Source organism: Cetorhinus maximus, chromosome 16, assembly GCF_964194155.1.
Source record: "Cetorhinus maximus chromosome 16, sCetMax3.hap1.1, whole genome shotgun sequence".
NCBI classification, from domain to species: domain Eukaryota; kingdom Metazoa; phylum Chordata; class Chondrichthyes; order Lamniformes; family Cetorhinidae; genus Cetorhinus; species Cetorhinus maximus.
Window position 1 is genome coordinate 6105103 of NC_135894.1, and position 20227 is coordinate 6125329.

Below are 20227 nucleotides of genomic sequence, written 5' to 3' on the forward strand. Positions count from 1 at the left end.
AGTCTGATGATGACCACAAAGCTATTGCCAATTGTTGTAAAAACTCATCTGGTTCGCCAATATCCTATGTTCCATTCTATAGGGACAGAAATCTGCTGCCCTTACCTGGCCAACACATGACTCCAGACGCACAGCAATGCAGTTGACTCTTAAATGCCTTCTTTAAATCTTAGTACAGGACATCCACCTGCTCCATTTATCCATAGCACATGTGATTCCTTCAAAAAACTCCAATAAGTTGGTTAAATATGATTTGCATTTTACAAAACCATGTTGACTCTGTCTGATTGCCTTGATTTTTTCTATGTGCCCTGCTATGACATCTTTAACAATAGCGTATAACATTTTCCCTATGATAGATGTTAGGCTGGCTGGCTTATAGTTTCCTGCTTTCTGTCTCCCTGTCTTTTTGAATAAAGGAGATATATTTGCTATTTTCAAATATAATAGAACCTTCCCTGAACTTAGGGAACTTTGGAAAATTAAAATTAGTGCATCAACTATCTCACTAGCCACTTCTTTCAAGACCTTAGGGTGAAGTCCATTTGGACCTGGGGATTTGTCAGCCCGCAGCCCCAACAATTTGCTCAATACCACTTCCTTTGTGATTATAATTTTCCCGAGTTCCTCCCTCCCTTCCACTTCCTGATTTACAGCTACTTCCAGGATGTTAATTGTGTCCTTTATAGTGAAGACCGAAGCAAAATACCTGTTTAATTTGTCCGCCATTTCCCTCCTTTCCGCTTTCAATTCCCCAGACCCACTTTGTCTAGGACCAATGCTCACTTTATTACTTTATAACTCTTTTCCTATTTAAATATCTATAGAAACTCTTACTATCCATCTTTATATTACTAAATAGCTTTCTCCCATACTCTAACATTTCTGTACTTATAAACCTTTGTCATCATTTGCTGTTCTGTGTATTCTTTCCAATCTTCTGACCTACCGCCCATCTTTGCACAACTATATGGTTTTTCTTTAAGTCTGAAACTGTCTGTAACTTTTTTTACTTAACCTCAGATGGTGGGCCCTCCCTTTGGAATTTTCCTTTCCCATTGGAATGTATATATTCTGAAATATCCCTTTAAATGTCTGCCACTGAACTTCTATTGACCTATTCCTTAACCTCATTTTCCAGTTTACTTTAGCCAGCTCTGCTTTTGTGCCCTCATAGTTGCCTTTATTTTAGTTTAAAATACTAGTCTTGGATGCACTCATTTCTCCCTCAAAATGAATGTAAAATTCAATCAAACGATGATCGCTGCTAGCTAGGGGTGCCTTCACTAGGAGGTTATCAATTAATCCTATCTCATTGCTCAATACCAGGTCTGGTATACCCTGCTCTCTGGTTGGCACCAGAATGTGCTGTTCTAAGAAACTATCCTTAAAACATTCTATGAACTCTTCATCTACGCTACCTTTGCCCATGATTTTTCCAGTCCATATGTAGATAAAAATCCCCCGTGAGTATTGTTGTACCTTTCTGGCAAACTCCCATTATCTCCTTTTTTATACTCTGTCCTACAGTGTAGTTACAATTAGAGGGCATGTGCGCCACTAGCACAAGTGACTTCCTGCCTTTATCATTCCTCATCTCAACCCAAACCATTTCAAATCCTGGGCTACTGAACTTAGGTCATCCCTCTCTAATGTGCTGATACCATCATTAATTAACAGAAACACTCCTCAACCTTTTCCTAATTTTCTGTCCTCCCTCTATGTCACATACACTTCAATATTCAGGTGCCAATCTATGTCATCCTGTAGCATGTCTTTGTAATTTCTATCAGATCATAATTATTATTTCTATTTGCACTGTCAGTTCATCTGTTTTGTTTCGAATGCTACGCGAGTTTAGAGAAGGAGCCTTTAGTTTTGATTATTTTTGCAGCATCTAGCTTTTCCTGCCGAATTACTCCTGAGAATTGTACTCTGTGTCCCTTCCTGTTTCAGCCTGTGTATTATTTCGCATATTAATAGCTGTCTCACTTGCCTTGTCTCTACTCTTTAGTTTACCACATCTTCCCAAATTTGATCCCTTGCCTCTACTATTCAGTTTAAAATCCTCTCTACTTCCTTAGTTAGGCAGCTCGCAAGGACACCTGCCCCAGCACAGTTCAGGTGTAGACCACCCCAACGGTACTGTTCCTGCTTTCCCAAATACTGGTGCCAGTGCCCCACAAACCCCACTTCTCCCACACCAGTCTTTGAAACACGCATTAGTTTCTTTAATCTTATTTGCCCTATGCCTATTTTAGAGAACAGGCCACCCTAGACTGGGTATTGAGTAATGAGAAAGGAATAATTGGCAGTCTAGTTGTGCGAGGCCCCTTGGGGATGAGCGACCGTAACATGATAGAATTCTTCATCAAGATGGAGAGTGACGTAGTTGCTTCTGAGACTAGGGTCCTAATCTTAATAAAGGAAACTACGATGGTATGAGACGCGAGTTGGTTATGATGGATTGGGAAACGATACTTAAAGGGAGGACGGTGGATAGGCAATGGCAAACGTTCAAAGAGCACATGGGTGAACTTCAACAACTGACTTTTACTGTCTGGCGCAAACGTAAAATAGGAAAGGTGGAAAATCCATGGCTTACAAGGGATATTAGAGATAGTATTAGATCCAAGGAACAGGCATGCAGATTGGCCAGAAAAAAAACAACAGACCTCTGGTTTGGGAGCAGTTTAGAATTCAGCAAAGGAGGACCAAGGGATTGATTAAGAAGAGAAAAATAGAGTACGAGAATCAGCTTGCGGGGAACATAAAAACTGACTGTAAAACTTTCTATCGGTATGTGAAGAGAAAAAAATTGGTGAAGACAAATGTAGGTCCCCGACAGTCAAAAACAGCGGAATTTAGAATGGGGAACAAAGAAATGGCTGACCAACTAAATACATACTTTGGCTGTCTTCACAAAGGAGGACACTAATAACATACCAGAAATGTTGGGGAACACAGGGTTTAGTGAGAGGGAGGAATTGAAAGAAATTAGTATTAGTAGGGAAATGGTGATGGAGAAATTGATGGGATTGAAGGCCCATAAATCCCTAGGGCTGATAATCTAAATCCCAGAGTACTTAAGGGGGTGGCCCTAGAAATAGTGGATGCATTGGATTGAATCTTCCGAGATTCTATTGACTCTGGAACAGTTCCTACAGATTGGCGGGTAGCTAAGGTAACCCCACTATTTAAAAAGGGAGGTAGAGAGAAAACAGGGAATTATAGACCAGTCAGCCTGACGTCAGCCTAGAGTCCATTTTATAAGATTTAATAGCTGAGCACTTGGAGAACAGTGGCAGAATCGGACAGAGTCAGCATGGATTTACGAAAGGGAAATCATGCTTGACAAATCTACTGGAATTTTTCGAGAATGTAACTAGTAGAGTTGATGAGGAGGAGCCAGTGGATGTGGTTTATTTGGACTTCCAGAAGGCTTTCGACAAAGTCCCACATAAGAAATTAGCGTGTAAAATGAAAGCACATGGGATTGGTAGTAGTGTATTGAGATAGATAGAAAACAGTTTGACAGACAGGAAACAAAGAGTAGGAATAAACAGGTTTTTTTTCGAATGGCAGGCAGTGATAAGTGGGGTACCGCAGGGATCGGTGCTGGGAAGCCAGCTATTCGCAATATATATTACTGATTTAGATGTGGGAGCTAAATATAATATCTCCAAATTTGCAGATGACACAAAGCTGGGTGGGAGGGTGAGCTGTGAGGAGGATGCAGAGCTGCTTCAGTGTGATTTGGAGAAGCTGAGTGAGTGGGCAAATGCATGGCAGATGCAATATAATGTGGATAAATGTGAGGTTATCCACTTTGGTAGCAAAAACAGGAAGGCAAATTATTATCTGAATGGCTATAAATTGAGAGAGGGGAATGTGCAATGAGATCTAGGTGTTCTCGTACACCAGTCACGGAAGGTGAGCATCGAGGTGTAGCAGGCGTTAAAGAAGGAATAAGCTAAATGCAAATAACTGTGGATACTGGAAATCTAAAATAAAAACAAAAGTAAAAATACCTGGAAAAACTCAGCAGGTCTGACAGCATCTGCGGAGAGGAACAGAGCTAACATTTCGACTCTGTGTGACTCTTCAACAGAACTTAGGAAAATAGAAAAGAGGTGAAATATAAGCTGGTTTAAGGGGGGTGGGGGTGGGACAAGTAGAGCTGGATAGAAGACCAGTGATAAGTGGAGTTTGCCAAAAGATGTCATAGACAAAAGGACAAAGACATGTTGACGGTGCTGATATTATCTAAGAAATGTGCTAATAGGTGACATTAAGGGTGGAAAGCAGGAGGAGCAAGGTACAGATAGACCTAGTGGGGGTGGGCTTGGGGGAAGGGATCCAAATAGGCTAAAAGGTAGAGATAAGACAATGGATGGAAATACATCTAAAAATAATGGAAATAGGTGGGAAAATAAAAATCTATATAACTTATTGGAAAAAAGGGGGATCGGAAAGAGGGTTGGGATGGAGCAGAGAGTTCATGATCTAAAATAGTTGAACTCAATATTCAGTCCAGAAGGCTGTAAAGTGCATAGTCAGAAGATGAGGTGCTGTTCCTCCAGTTTGCGTTGAGCTTCACTGGAAGATTGCAGCAGGCCAAGGAGAGACATGTGGGCATGAGAGCAGGGTGGAGTGTTGAAATGGCAAGCGACAGGAAGGTCTGGGTCATGCTTGTTGACAGACCGAAGGTGTTCTGCAAAACGGTCACCCAGTCTGCGTTTGATCTCTCCAATGTAGGGTAAACTGCATTGGGAGCAGCGAATGCAGTAGACTAAATTGAGGGAAGTGCAAGTGAAATGCTGCTTCACTTGAAAGGAATGTTTGGGCCCTTGGACGGTGAGGAGAGGGGAAGTGAAGGGGCAGTTTTTGCACCTTCTGCAGTTGCATGGGAAGGTGCCGTGGGAGGGGGTTGAGGTGTAGGGGGTGATGGAGGAGTGGACCAGGGTGTCACGGAGGGAACGATCCCTGCGGAATGCCGCCGGGGGTGTGAAGGGAAGATGTATTTGGTGGTGGCATCATGCTGGAGTTGGCGGAAATGGCGGAGGATGATCCTTTGAATGTGGAGGCTGGTGGGGTGATAAGTGATCAGAGGAACTGTTTTTGAAAGTGGCAACAATCATTGGCATCACTGTTCACCAATATCCATTACAAGCCCACCAACTCCCACAGCTACCTCGACTACGGCTCCTCACACCCTGCTTCCTGTAAGGACTCCATCCCATTCTCTCAGTTCCTTCGCCTCTGTCACATCTGTTCTGATGATGCTACCTTCAAAAACAGTTCCTCTGACATGTCCTTCTTCTTCCTTAACCGAGGTTTTCCACCCACGGTTGTTGACAGGGCCCTCAACCGTGTCCGGCTCATCTCCCACGCATCCGCCCTCACACCTTCCTCTCCCTCCTAGAAACATGATAGGCTCCCCCTTGTCCTCACATCACCCCACCAGCCTTCGCATTCAAAGGATCATCCTCCGGCATTTCCGCCAACTCCAGCATGATGTCCACCTCGACCTCAGGACCCACCTAGACCTCAGGACCGACCTCGGCCTCAGGACTCCCCCCACAGCCCCGGACCCACCTTGACCTCAGGACCCCCCCACCGCCCCAGACCAACATCGACCTCAGAACCATCCTGCCGTCCTGGTCCCAGCTCGACCTCAGGACACCACCACCGCCCTGGACCCACCTTGACCTCAGGAGCTCCCCAGTGCCCTGGAACCACCTCTTCCTCAGGACCCCCTCACTACCCCGGACACACCTTGACCTCAGGACCCACCACCACCTCTGAGCCAACTCGTCCTCAGGAGCCCCCCACAGCCCTGGACCCACCTCGACCTCAGGACCCCCCACCGCCCCGAACACACCTTGACCTCAGGACCCTCCCACTGCCCCACCCCCTTTGATCTCCTTACCTCCGTACCACCCGGGTTCACCCTCGGATCTTTGGACAACCCTGAAACTTGGACCTCACCCCCTGATCTCCGAATCCCCCAAACATCAACCCCCGCCCCCTGATCTCCAGGCATCCTCACCCATCCTGACCAACGGAAAACTGCCCCACCTCCCCCACCTCTCCCTCCGTATCACAACAGCGACCTGCTGACCACTGGAATCCCCTCCAGCCTCCGAAACCCCCCCTGACCTCCCAAGACCCGGAACCAGCCTACGGATGCCCTCCAGCCTCCACGCCTCTGCGACCTCCCCCAAACTCAAGCCCCTCAGACGTCCAGAACCACCCCCCCACCCAACCACAACCCCGCGACGCCGGACACCCCGAATCCCAAAGCTCCCCACCCCACCAACAACGGACACCTCCACCCACAGCACTCCCTCTAGACCTACCCCCATCCCCGGCATCCTGAAGCCTCACCACCACTCCCAGAACTCTGCGTACCCCCAGCCCCCACCCCCCCGGAGAACCCCAAAATGTACTACACCCAGGCACTGCCAACCTGCACCCCCCTTAGATACCAGCGAAACCCACACCAGAAACCCCCATGACGCAGCACTACACCCGACCTCCGGTCAACGCCAACCACCCCCAGATACCCTGAACCCCGAGAATCTGGACACGCCCAACACCCAGCGTCCCACGGAGACCCCAAAACCCCAACCTCACCTCGGACACATTCAACCCTGACCCCTCAACCTCAAGATACCCCAATCCCCTAAATCCCCACAGTCAACCCCCACCCACACAGACACCCCCAATCCCCCAAATCACATCAGGCACCCCCACCCATAGAGACACACCCAATCCCCCAAATCCCCTCAGGCAACACCCACCCACACAGACACCCCCAATCCCCACCCCTGGGCACACCCAACTCCCAGCCCCGGACTCTCCAAGCCCAGAAAACAAACCCCACGCGTAAACACACAGTCCCAAACACCCTCCCCCAGGTCCCAACCCTCACCCCTCCAGACACTGCCAACCCCCCAATCCCCCAGACACCCCCAATACCTCCCCAGACACCTTCACCTCCAATTCCCACCCGGACACCCCCAACCCCCTCCACCCAGACACCACCAACCCAGACAACGATCACCACGTGGAAACAGCACCCCCGGGGCCCAACCCTCATCCCTTGAGACACCCAATCCCAGCCCCCTTCCCCGCCCAGACGCCCCCGACACCCGCCCCCCGACAGACCCCCAACCACCGCACACCCTGGACACCCCCAACAACCGCAGCCCCTCCAGACACCCCCGACTCACACGCAAACAACCCAACCTCCACAGCAACCGAGACGCCTCCAAACAACAGCTACCTCCCGTGACACCCAACCCCTGACCTCTGGACACACCCAAACCCCATCACCAGCCGACCACCAAACCCTCCCCCCCCAAACTCTGGACCTCACAACCTCCTCCTGATCTCCAGAACCACACCCCCTGACAATTCCCTCACTATATCCGGTAGCCTCAACCACCAGCCGCGCCCCCCCCTCTCCAGACATTGCCGGCTGCTAAGCACCACCCGATCTCCAGCTACCCCAACAAGTATCCACATTCCCCGACCTCTGGACACCACCAACACCTACCCCACGACCTCTGGGCACCCTAACTCCTAGCCCTCAACAACCGGACAAACTCAATTCTCATTGCCCCGAACTCCAGGTACCCACAAACCCACCGCCCCTGCCCCTCGACCTCCAAACACCGCCAACCCCACCCTCCAGTCCCCAGGACACCACCAACCCTTTATTTGCACCCCCGGCCTCCGGACACCCTAAACCCCACACCCTTGACTTCCAGACACCCCCCACGCCCACCCAGACACATCCAACTCCTCACTCTTGCCCAACGCCGAGACCCTCCCAAATCCCCACTCTTCCCCCCGCCCTTTAGGCACACCAGCACCCACCCACCGGGACACCTCAAGCCCCACCGACCAGGACACCCACAAATCCACACCCAACATCCGGGTGCCCCCAGCCTCCCGGCCCCCTCAAACTCCACCTCCCCCAACCTCCGGACAGCCGCAAAAACCCCCCTTAACCTCCGGTCACCCCGAACCCCTAGCTCAGCCAGAGACTCCCACACCTGAACCCCTACACCGCGGCCTCTCCCGCAACCACACCACCTGGGAATCTCCTGTACCCCCACACTCCAGACTCACCCGCACCACCACCGACCCGAATTTCCCGCACCCCAAGACCCTGGTCTCTCCCACACACCAACACCCCCCCGGAACGACCCACAACCCACACCCCGGACTCTCCCACACCGCCTTGCTCACCCATGGGCAGCACCCTGCCAAACTCCAGACATGAGCATGGACCCCCCCCCAAACTCCAGACATGAGCATCCCGCCCGGCCAAACTCCAGACATGAGCATCCACCCCGCCCCCAAACTCCAGACATGAGCATCCCCCCGCCCCCAAACTCCAGACATGAGCACCCCCCCTTCCCCAAACTCCAGACATGAGCACCCCCCCGCCCCCAAACTCCAGACATGAGCATCCCCCCCGCCCCCAAACTCCAGACATGAGCACCCCCCTCACCCCCAAACTCCAGACATGACCACCCCCCGCCCCCAAGCTCCAGACATGACCACCCCCCCGCCCCCAAACTCCAGACATGACCACCCCCCCGCCACCAAACTCTAGACATGACCACCCCCCCGCCCCCAAACTCCAGACATGACCACCCCCCCGCCCGCAAACTCCAGACATGACCACCCCCCCGCCCCCAAACTCCAGACATGACCACCCCCCCGCCCCCAAACTCCAGACATGACCACCCCACCAATTCCTGCCCACTGAGCTTGTCACTGGCCTGTCAATCTCCCTGGCCCTTTAGCCAATCAGCGGGTGGTGTGTAACCGGGGGAGGGGCCTGCGCTGGGCCCGCGAGGAGCCTTTTCCCTTTCCGCCCCGAGCGGCTCTGGGGAGCGGATGCGGCGCCGCAGTTTTGCGGACCCGGCAAGCAGGCGGTTATTTTCAGTGTAAATTCAGCGGGGCAGCAATTTCCGGCGGGAGTTGGAAGTTGGGGCCCAATGTGAATGCGGGAATGGGGGCTGGATCTGCAGAGACTCCATCCGGAACCGCTCCAGCCGGAGATCCCAGTTTACAACCCACTTCCTGCTCCGCTGGCCGAGGTGTGTTTAACCTGAGAGCCGCTGGGGGCGGGGCTGGGGGCGGGGCTGGGGGCGGGGCTTGTGGAGGGGGCGGGGCTGGGGCGGGGCCGGGTTGTGGGCGGGGCCGGGCAGAAATTGCAATAAAGCGGAGCCTGGGAGAAAAGGCGGGAAGAGTTTAAATCGCCTGTAAATAGTTTGCGGGTTTTCAATGTGAGTCCCGGGACTGGGAGGATCCCCTCACCTTCTGGGACCTTGGAAAGGCGGCATTGCCGACATGGCAGCGATTTCCTCACTCAGCCCTGGTGATGTTGTTTGGATTTGTTCCCATTCTTCACCTTGGGCTGGGGGACACGATCTTCAGAGCGAGAGTGAAGCTGGGTCTAGGAGGGAAAAGCAGCCTTTCGCCTTTCTCCATTCTCCCCGCCTCTCATTGCTCCATTTTCCTCAGGAGAGGCGCAAATGCGCCCTTTTCTCTCCACACTTCTCAGGATTAAATTCCATTTGCCACTGCTCTGCCCATCTTACAAGCCCATCTATATCTCACTATTACAGGACTTTCCTCCTCACTATGTACAACACCACCAATTTCCGCGTCATCTTCAAACTTACTGATCATACTTCCTATATTCATGTCTATATCATTAATGTACAGAACAGACAGCAAAGGTCCCATAACTGATCCCTGCAGTACATCACTCGTTACAGGATTCCAATTGCAAAAACAACCTTTGACCCTGACACTCTGCCTCCTGGCACTAAGCCAATTTCGGATCCAATTTGCCAAATTGCCCTGGATACAATGGACTCTTACTTTCTTGCCCATTCTCCCATCTGGAGCCTTGTCAAAAACCTTACTTAAGTCCACGTTGACTACATCAACTTCACTACCCTCATCTACAAAACTAGTCACCTCCTCGAAAAATTAAAACAAATTTGTTAGACATGATCTCCCCCTGACAAAGCCATACTGACTATCCCAGATTAATCCCTGCCCCTGCGAGTGGAAATTAATCCTGTGCCTCATATTTTTTTCCCAATAGTTTCCCTACCACTGATGTTAGACTCACTGCCCTGTCATTACCTGGTTTATCCATACTATGCTTCTTGAATAATGGTGCCAAATTCGGTGTCCTCTAGTCCCCTGCAGCCTCTCTTGTAGCCAGAGAGGATTTGAAAATTAGTGCCAGAGCCCCTGAAATCTCCTGCCTTGCCTCACAAAGCAGCCTTGGGTACATCTCACCTGGGCCTGGGAATGTATCTACTTTTAAGCTTGGTAAAACCACTAATACCTTTTTCTTCAATGTTAATTTCTTCAAGCATATAACAGTGCCCTTCCCTGATTTCTACACCTACATTGTCCTTTTCCATAGTGAACAAGGCTGAAAAGTAATCGTTCAAAACCTCACTCTCTGGCTCCACGCACATTGCCACTTTGGCCCCAAGTGGGCTCTATTCTTCCCCTGGTTATCCTCTTGTCCTTAATATATTTATAAAATGCCTTTGGATTTTCCTTTATCTTGTCCGCCCGTGTTTTATCTTGCCCCTGTTTTGCTCTCCTAAATATTTAATTACTCCTGCGCCCCACCCCACACCCACCCACACTTTCTTTACTCCTCGAGGGCTTCTGTTGTTTTCAGCCCTCTGTATCTGACATAAGCCACCTTTATAAACTTATTCAATGTGCTATATCCCTTTGACATGCAGGTTTCTTGGACTTGTTGGTCCTACCCTTCACCTTCAGGGGAACATGTTGGCCCTGAACTCTCACTATTGCCTTTTTGAATGACTCCCTCTGCTCTGATGTGGACTTTCATACAAGTAGCTGCTCCCACTCCACTTTGGCCGGATCCTGAGTTATTGTATTGAAACTGGCCTTCACCCAGTTCAGTAACTTTCTTTCCAGCCCATCTTTGTCCTTTTCCATAACTACCTTAAATTTTCAGAGTTGTGGTCACTGTCGCCGAAATGCTCCCCCACTGACACTTCTCCCACTTGCCCGGCTTCATTCCCAAAGATTAGGGCCAGGACTACCCCTTCTCTTGTGGGACTTTCTACATGCTGGCTCAAAAAGCTCTCCTGGATGCACTTTAAGAATTTCACCATTCACATCATGAGCAGCCCAGTTAATATTGGGGAATTTGAAATCCCCTACTATTATTACCCTATTACTTTTACACTTCACTGAGATTTCCCTACATATCTGCTCCTCTCTCTCCCCCTGAATGTTTGGAGGCCGAAAGTACACTCCCAGCAAATAGATTGCCCCCCTTTTTGTTTTTTAAGTTCTACCCATATGGCTTCATTTGAGGAATCTTCTATGATACCATCCCACTTGACTGCAGCCATTGACCCTTGATCAATAGGGCAATGGCACCTCCTCTTTTACACCCTGGGATGTTTGTCCTGTTCCAGTTCATGAGCAACTCTCCGACTTGTACAGGCCCCAACTTCGCCAGAAACAGACCCAATAATTCCGGAAACTAAAGCTCTTCCTCTTGCACCATCTCTTCAGCCTCGCATTCATCCTTTCTATCTCCTATTCCTATACGCACTAGCACAAAGTTCATGGTCTGAAGTTGTTGTGCTTAATGTTCACTTCAAAAGGCCGTAAATTACCCAATCAAAAGATGAGATGCCGTTCCTCCGGTTTGCCTTGGGCTTCACTGGAGCATTGCAGGAGCAATGGACGGACATGTGGGCATGGGAGCAAGGTGGTGTGTTGAATTGGCAAGCAACAGGAAGGTCTGGGTCATGCTTGCAGACTGAGTGAAGGTGTTCTGCAAATCGATCCATCAGTCTGCGTTTAGTCTCACCAATATAGAGGAGACTGCTTCGAGATCAGCGAATACAGTCGGCAAAATTGAAGGAGGTGCAAGTGAAGCGCCCTTTCTCCTGAAAGGAGTGTTTGGGGCCTTGGATCATGAGAACGGAAGCAATAAATGACGAAGTGTTGCACCATCTGCAATTGCATGGGAAGGTGCCATTGAAAGGCGATGAGGATTTGGGGGGTGATGGAGGAGTGGACCAGAGTGTCACAGAGGGAATGCTCCCTATGGAATGCTGACAGGGGGTGAGGAAAAGATGTGTTTTGTGGTGGCCTCATGTTGGAGATGACAAAAGTAGTGGGGGATGATCCTTTGAATATGGATCCTGGTGGGGTGAAAAGTGAGGACACGTGGGACCCTATCAGGGTTCTGGGAGACAGGGGAAGGGGTGAAGACAGAAATGTGGCAAACAGTTCCTCTGACATGTCCTCCTCCTTCCTTAACTGAGGTTTTCCACCCACGGTGGTTGACAGGGCCCTCAACCGTGTCTGGCCCATCTCCCGCGCATCCGCCCTCACATCTTCTCCTCCCTCCCAGAAACATGATAGGGTCACCCTTGTCCTCACTTATCACCGCACTAGCTTCTGCATTCAAAGGATCATCCTCCGCCATTTCCACCAACTCCAGCATGATGCCACCACCAAACACATCTTCCCTTCACCCCCCCTTGACGGCATTCCGCAGGGATCGTTCCCTCCGGGACGCCCTGGTCCACTCCTCCATCACCCCCTACACCTCAACCCCCTCCCACGGCACCTTCCCATACAACGCAGAAGGTGCAACACCTGCCCCTTTACTTCCCCTCTCCTCATTGTCCAAGGGCCCAAACACCCCTTTCAAGTGAAGCAGCATTTCACTTGCACTTCCCTCAATTTAGTCTACTGCATTCGTTGCTCCCAATGCCGTTTCCTCTACATTGGAGAGACCAAACGCAGACAGGGTGACCGCTTTGCAGAACATCTTCGGTCTATCCGCAAGCATGACCCAGACCTCCATGTAGCTTGCGATTTCAACACTCCACCCTGCTCTCATGCCCACATGTCCATCCTTGGCCTGCTGCATTGTTCCAGTGAAGCCCAACGCAAACAGGAGGAACAGCACCTCATCTTCCGACTCGGCACTTTACAGCCTTCTGAACTAAAAATTGAGTTGAACAATTTTAGATGATGAACTCTCTCCTCCATCCCCACCCCGTTTCCGATCCCCCCTTATCCAATATTTTACATATATTTTTCTTTTCCAACCTATTTCCATTATTTTTAAATGTATTTCTATCCATTGTTTTATCTATATATTTTAGCCTATTTCGATCCCTTCTCCCAACCCCACCCCCACTAGGGCTACCTGTACCTTGCTCGTCCTGCTTTCTACCCTTAATGTCACCATTTGCACATTCCTTAGGTAATGTCACCACCGTCAACACCTCTTTGGTCCTTTTGTCTATGACATCTTTTGGCAATCTCCACCAATCACTGGCCCTCTATCCAGCTCTACCTGTCCCACCCCCCCACCCCCTCCCCCTTAAAGCATCTTATATTTCACCTCTTTTCTATTTTCCTTAGTTCTGATGAAGAGTCATTCGGACTCGAAAAGTTAACTGTGTTCCTCTCCGCAGATGCTGCCAGACCAGCTGAGTTTTTCCAGGTATTTTTGTTTTTGTTCTCTTGTGCTGTAATCTTTCTATGTTGCAAGCAAGGATGATAAGGGGGAATCTGTAGATGTGGTGCATTGGATTTCCAAAAGGCATTTGATAAGGTGCCACATTAAAGGTTACAGCACCAAATAGGAGCTCATGATGGAGGGGGTAACACAATAACATGGTAGAGGATTGGTTAGTTAACAAGATGCAGGGAGTCAGAATAAGTGGTTCAATTTTAGGCTGGCAAGTTGCAACTAGTGGAGTGCCACAGGGATCAGTTCTGGGGCCTTAACTATATCCAGTTTATATCAATAACTTGGATGAAGGAACCGAATGCATGGTAGCTTAAGTTTGCTGATGACACAAAAATAGGTAGGAAAATAAGTTGTTAAGAGAACATCAGAGTTTACGAAGGGGTTTATAGAGGTTAAGTGAATGGGCAAAAATTTGGCAGATGGCGTACAATATAGAAAAAAAATGAACTTGTCCATTTTGGCAGGAAGAATAGAAAAGCAGAATATTATTTAAATTAATAGAGATTGCAGAGCTCTGTGTACAGAGGGATTTGAGTGCACTGGGAGATGAATCACTAAAGATTAGCATGTTAGTTCAGCCAGTGATTAGGAAGGCAAATGGAATGAAGATAGGACAAAGCTTGGTCAGTGGGGGGTGCGGGGCTGGGTCAGTGGGGGGGTGCGGGGCTGGGTCAGTGGGAGGGTACGGGGCTGGGTCAGTGAGGGTTGCGGGGCTGGGTTAGTGGGGGGTGCGGGGCTGGGTCAGTGGGGGGTGCGGTGCTGGGTCAGTGGGGGGTGCGGGGCTCGGTCAGTGGGGGGTGCGGGGCTGGGTCAGTGGGGGGTGCGGGGCTGGGTCAGTGGGAGGGTGCGGGGCTGGGTCAGTGGGGGGTGCGGGGCTGGGTCAGTGGGGGGTGCGGGGCTGAGTCAGTGGGGCTTTCAGGGTTGGTTCAGTGGGGGGTGGGTGTAATGTGGGTTAAACAGCAGATAACTAAATTTTACATTGTCTCAAACTTCTTTACAAATTAACGTGGAGAATAATTTAATTTGTAATTTGGAGAAAAGACTGATCCAAGCCTGAATCATTTTTATACTTCGACAGTGGAGAAATGATAGGACACTGGCTGATAGTTTGATTGGGCACAAGGGTATGGGCAGACATTCAGTGAGACAAACAAGTGGAGAAAATGCATCAAATTGCATTTGTATAGCAACTTTCATTAACAAAACATCCCGTGCTATTTAACAAAAGCAGTGCAGTTCCTTTTGAAAATGGTACCGAGATACTGAAGGAGCACCAGAGCAGGTGACCAAAAACTTTGGTCAGAGAGTTAGTGTTCTTAAGGAGAATTTGAAAGGAGGAGAGAAAAGTAACAGAGGCTGAGAGGCTAAGGAAGGGAATTCCAGAGCTCAGAACTTGGCCCCCAGTTTTGGACGATTATCATCCGGATGTGAAACATGTCAGACTTGGAGAGATGGAGGGTAGAGATATCGATGGCTTCCAGAGCTGTTCGAGGTTACATAGATAGGACGAGAGGGGCCATGGAGAAATTTGAAATGCTAGGTTGGGGATTTTAAAATGAGATGTTGTGAGACTAGGAGCCAGCGTGGACCAGTAGGCACAGGTGATTCGTAAAAGAGACTTGTTTAGAATCAGGATACAGGAAGCAGTGATGAAGTAGAGCTGGGTGTCCTCAGTTTACATGGGGAACCAGGTTGCCAAGGGACAGCGTATTGATGAGAAATAGAAGAGGGCTAACGAGACATCACTGGGAGACTCCAGAGATAATGGTGTGGGAGTGGGAAGAGATTCTTTGGCTGCAATTTAATAGATAAGAATTGATCTGGGAACTTTTGCCGCATTTTCACCCAGCTGGGTGACAGCAGAGAGGAGTTGGAGAAGGATGATGTGGTCAACCATGTCAAAGGCTGTAGACAGGTCGGGAAGGATGAAAATGCTTCATTTCTTACTGTCAGAGCCAGGAAGGGTGTTATTTGTGACTTCAATAAGAGCCGTTTTGATCCTGTGGAATGGTTGCACCTTGATTGGAGGGATTCAAACATGGAATTCCATGAAAGATGGGCATGGATTTTGGAGATAATAACATGTTCAAGGACTTTGAGAGGGAAAAGGAGACTGGAGGACAGTTGTTTGCAAGGGCAAAGGGGTCAAGCGTGGATTTTTTGAGGAGAAGGATTAGAGCAGGTCGCACATTGTCTAGCAGTCAAAAAATCTACCATCTGTATCACCTTGACATTTGTGAGATTGTAAAATCTCTAACGGTATCCTGCAAATAAATGCTGTGCGTCGCCTCACTGTTTGAAGCTGCCAATGTTCTTCTGATTTTAATATATCCATCTAATCCTTGTATTCGTCGAAGATTTATTACAGAACATCCTAATCTGGGAACATCTGTCAGCACCATGGCTGAAGGTCCAAACGAGACAGAATATCCAACAACTACAAAAAGAATGAGAATGGGCACAGGTATGTTCATAAAATACTTCAGAATAAAATTTCTATGCTACTAGATTGACCATATCTTGTGCAAAACCTGCGGCTCAGACAGGAAGAGGGAACAGGACAGAGACCGAGTAGAAGGATTTAAATGAGTGACCCTCTAAAGGGACATCACAGTCACAGGTTGAGGGAGCCCCTGAGTTCTGGAACTGTTGAGTAGATACCTGGCATTGGTGCCATGTGTGGTCAAATGCTGCCATGATGGCAGGGACAGTCACCTCACCTCAGATCTAGAATCAATTGGCTGCTTACAGAAGAGGGTTCCCTTGTATTGAAGTTTTTATTATAGTCTCACTCCTGAAAGGTCTGGCTCCAATCTTTTTTACTAAACTCCCTAGTCTTAGAGCCATGGGGAGAATTCCACACCAAGGCAGTGCAGTGACTCGCATGACCTCCCTGGATTAAAATTAAGCTGCACCAAGCTCCATGTGACTGGGAGTGTCCGAGCCCAATTAACAGCCATAGGGCCATTAATTGGCTCAGAACAAGACTTAACCTGCTATCAGAAAAAATGTCCCACCTCCGAGAGCTACCTCGTACCAAGTAGCATTCATGCCATACAAGTGCCAAGCAATGATGATCTCCACAAGATAGAATATAACCATCTCCACTTGACATTTAATGGCATCACCATCATTGAATCGCCCACTCTCAACATCCTGGGGGTTACCATTGACCAGTAACTGAACTGGATTCGCCATATAAATACTGTAGCTACAAGAGCATGTCGGAAGCTGGGAATTATGAGGAGAGTAACTCACTCCTGACTTCTCAAAGTCTGCCCACCATCTGCAAAGCACAACTTAGGAGTGCAATGGAATATTCTCCCCTTGCCTAGATGTCTGCAGCTTCAACAACACTCAAAAATCTACACCATCCAGAACAAAGAGCCCACTTGATCGGCATCCCATCCACCACTTAAAACATTTTTAAAAATTAATTCATGGGTTGTGGGCTTCACTGGATAGGCCAGCATTTATTGCCCATCCTGAGTTCTAAATTGCCCTTGAACTGCTGCAGTCTATATGGCGCAGCTATATCCACAGTGCTGTTATGGAGGGAGTTCCAGCAACAGTGAAGGAATGGTGACACATTTTCAAGCCAAGATACTGAGTGGCTTAGAGGAGAACTTCCAGATGGTGGTGTTCCCATCTATTTCTGCCCTTGCCTTCTGAGATGGTAGCGTCTGTGGGTGGAAAGTTGCTGTCTAAGCAGCCTTGGTGAGTTCCTGCAATGCACCTTGTAGATCGTACACACTATTGCCACTGTGTCGGTGGTGGAGAGAGTTAATGTTTGTGGATGGGGTGCCAATCAACTGGGTTGCTTTGTTCTGGATGCTGTCAAACTTCATGAGTATTCATGGAACTGCACTCATCCAGGCAAGTGGAGAGTATTCTATCACACTGCTGACTTGTGCCTTGTAGATGGTGGACAGGCTTTGGGGAGTCAGGAGTTGAGTTACTCACTGCAGCATTCCTAGCCTCTGACCTGCTCTTCTAGCCACAGTATTTATGTGGCTGGTTCAGTTCACTTTCTGGTCAATTGTAACCCCCAGGATATTGATGGTGGAGAATTCATCAATAGCAATGGCATTGAATCTCAAGGGGCGATGGTTAGATTCTCTCTTGTTGGAGATGCTCATTGTCTGATAGTTGTGTGGCACAAATATTACTTGCCACTTGTCAGCCCAAGCCTGGATATCACCCAGGCCTTGCTGCATGTGGACATGGACTGCTTCAGTATCTGAGGAGTTGTGAATGATGCTGAACATTGTGCAATCATCAGTGAACATCTCCACTTCAGACCTTATGATGGAATGAATGTCATTGCTGAAGCAGCTGGAGATGGTTGGGCCTAGGACACTACCCTGAGGAACTCCTGCAGTGATGTCCTGGAACTGAGATGATTGACCTCCAACAACCACATCCATCTATATTTGTGCTTGGTCTGACTCCAACCACTGGAGAGTTTTCCCACTGACTCCCATTGACTACAGTTTTGCTAAGGTTCCCTGATGCCACAGCCAATCAAATGCTGCATTGATGTCAAGGGCAGTGACTTTCATCGCACCTCTGGAGCTCAGCTCTTTTGTCCATGTTTGAAACAAGGCTGTAATGAGGTAAGGAGCTGAGTGTCCCTGGCGGAACCCAAATGAGTGTCAGTGAGCAGGTTATTGCTGAGCAATTGCCGCTTGAAAGCACTGTTGTTGACTCCTTCCTTCACTTTACTGATGGTCGAATGTAGACTGATGGGTAATTGGCCGGGTTGGATTTCTCCTGCTTTTTGTGTACAGGACATAACTGGGCAATTTTTCACATTGTAGGGGCAGGTGCCAGTATTGTAGCTGCACTGAAACAGCTTGGCTAGGGGCGCTGCAAGTTCTGGAGCACAAGTCTTCAATACCGTTGCTGGAATATTGTCAGGGCCCATAGCTTTTGCAGTATCTGGTGCCTGCATCTGTTTCTTTATCACGTGGAGTGAATTGAATTGGCTGAAGACTGACATCTGTGATGCTGGGGGCATCTGGAGGAGGCCGAGATGGATCATGCACTGGGCACTTCTGGCTGAAGATTGTAGCAAATGCTTCAGCCTTATCTTTTGCACTGATGTACTGGACTCCCCCATCATTGAGGATGGGGATATTTGTGGAGCCGCCTCCTCCAGTGAGTAGTTTAATTGTCTGCCATCATTCATGACTGGACATGGTAGGATTGCAGAGCTTAGATGTGATCCAATGGTTGTGGAATCTCTTAGCTCTGTCTGTTACTTGCTGCTTATGCTGTTTGGCACACAAGTAGTTCTGTGTTATAGTTTCACCAGGTTTACACCTCATTTTTAGGTATGCCAGATGCTGCTCCAGGTGTGCCCTCCTGCACTTTTCATTGAACCAGGATTAATCCTCTGGCTTGGTGGTAATGGTTGAGTGTGGGAAATACCGGGCCATGAGGTTATAGATTGTGGCTGAGTACAGTTCTGCTGCTGCTGATCGCTCACAGCACCTCATGGTTGTCCTGCCTTGAGTTGCTAGATCTGTTTGAAATCTATCCCAATTAGCATGATGAGGGAAGGTATCCTCAATGTGAAGACCTTAGCTCCTTCCACCACTTATGCACAGTGGCAGCAGTGTGTAGTGTCTACAAGATGCACCGTAGCATCTCACCAAGGCTCCATTGACTCCACCTTCCAAATCCATGACCTTTGCCACCAAGAAGAACAAGGGCAACAAATGCATGGGAACACCAGAACCTGCAAGTTCCTCTCCAGGCTACACACTAACCTGACCTTGAATAAAATCACTGTTCCTTTACTGTCACTGTGTCAAAATCCTGGGACTCCCTTCCCAGAAGCGCTGTGGGCATACAGGCACCAGATATATTGCAGTGATTCAAGAAGGTGTCTCACCACCTCCTTCTCTGGGGCAATTTGGGATAGACAACAAACGCTGGCCTTGCCAACGACTCCCACATCCAGCAAACAATAAAGACAATTGCTGGGTTTAAATTTGAGATTGATAGCTTCTTGTTAACCATGGGTATGAAGGGATTTGGGGCAAGGTTAGGAATTTGGTCACAAATCAGCTATGCTATCACATAATGTTTCTGGATTTTCACACTTGGTTTGATAATGTGTCTCACAGGAGGATTCAGTCGCTTCCTGTAAAGGAAGTAGAACAACGTGGCTAGAAATTCAATGATGTTTGTTTTTCTCCATTTTGTGTTCACAGATCCAAACTCCAGAATCACTGAGTTCTTGACAAAGTGGGATGATTTCCAGCTGTTCCAGTTGACAAAATTTTACTGGGACAGACTAGAACAGGCGATTGAAGAAGGGGTGGATGGAATCAGCTCTTTGTTAACATACGAGAAGATTTTCAATGGAAAAGAACATCGGGTAAGTGGGAGGGTTGCAATGAGTTTGGGTTATTTAAACATTACAGAAGTTGCAGAATGTAAGGATGATAGGAGACCAAGATCTATCTAGATCATCTTCTAACACCCGGGCAGTCACATGCTGATAATGGTAATAAATCAACCTATAATAATTAGCCTACAACAGAACCAAACATGAGGTGAGGAAAGCCTCAGAGCTTTGGGAACCGTAGACCCAAAGTGATCTGTTTCTTCCAAGCA

The 20227-nt window shown here is 48.7% G+C and overlaps 2 protein-coding genes across 2 annotated transcripts in view; both read left to right on the plus strand.

Annotated features, from left to right (window-relative positions):
• LOC144692027 (scavenger receptor cysteine-rich domain-containing protein DMBT1-like) overlaps positions 1-20227 on the plus strand; it is a 646815-nt gene that overhangs the window by 451565 nt on the left and 175023 nt on the right. The gene's annotated exons all lie outside the window — the stretch shown is intronic.
• The window catches only part of LOC144691319 (NACHT, LRR and PYD domains-containing protein 3-like), a 48128-nt gene continuing 36822 nt past the window's right edge, over positions 8922-20227 (plus strand). The window contains 3 exon segments of the mRNA XM_078559321.1: positions 8922-8946; positions 15969-16064; positions 19822-19988. Coding sequence (XP_078415447.1) covers positions 16001-16064; positions 19822-19988 — 231 coding nt within the window. The 5' untranslated portion in view covers positions 8922-8946; positions 15969-16000.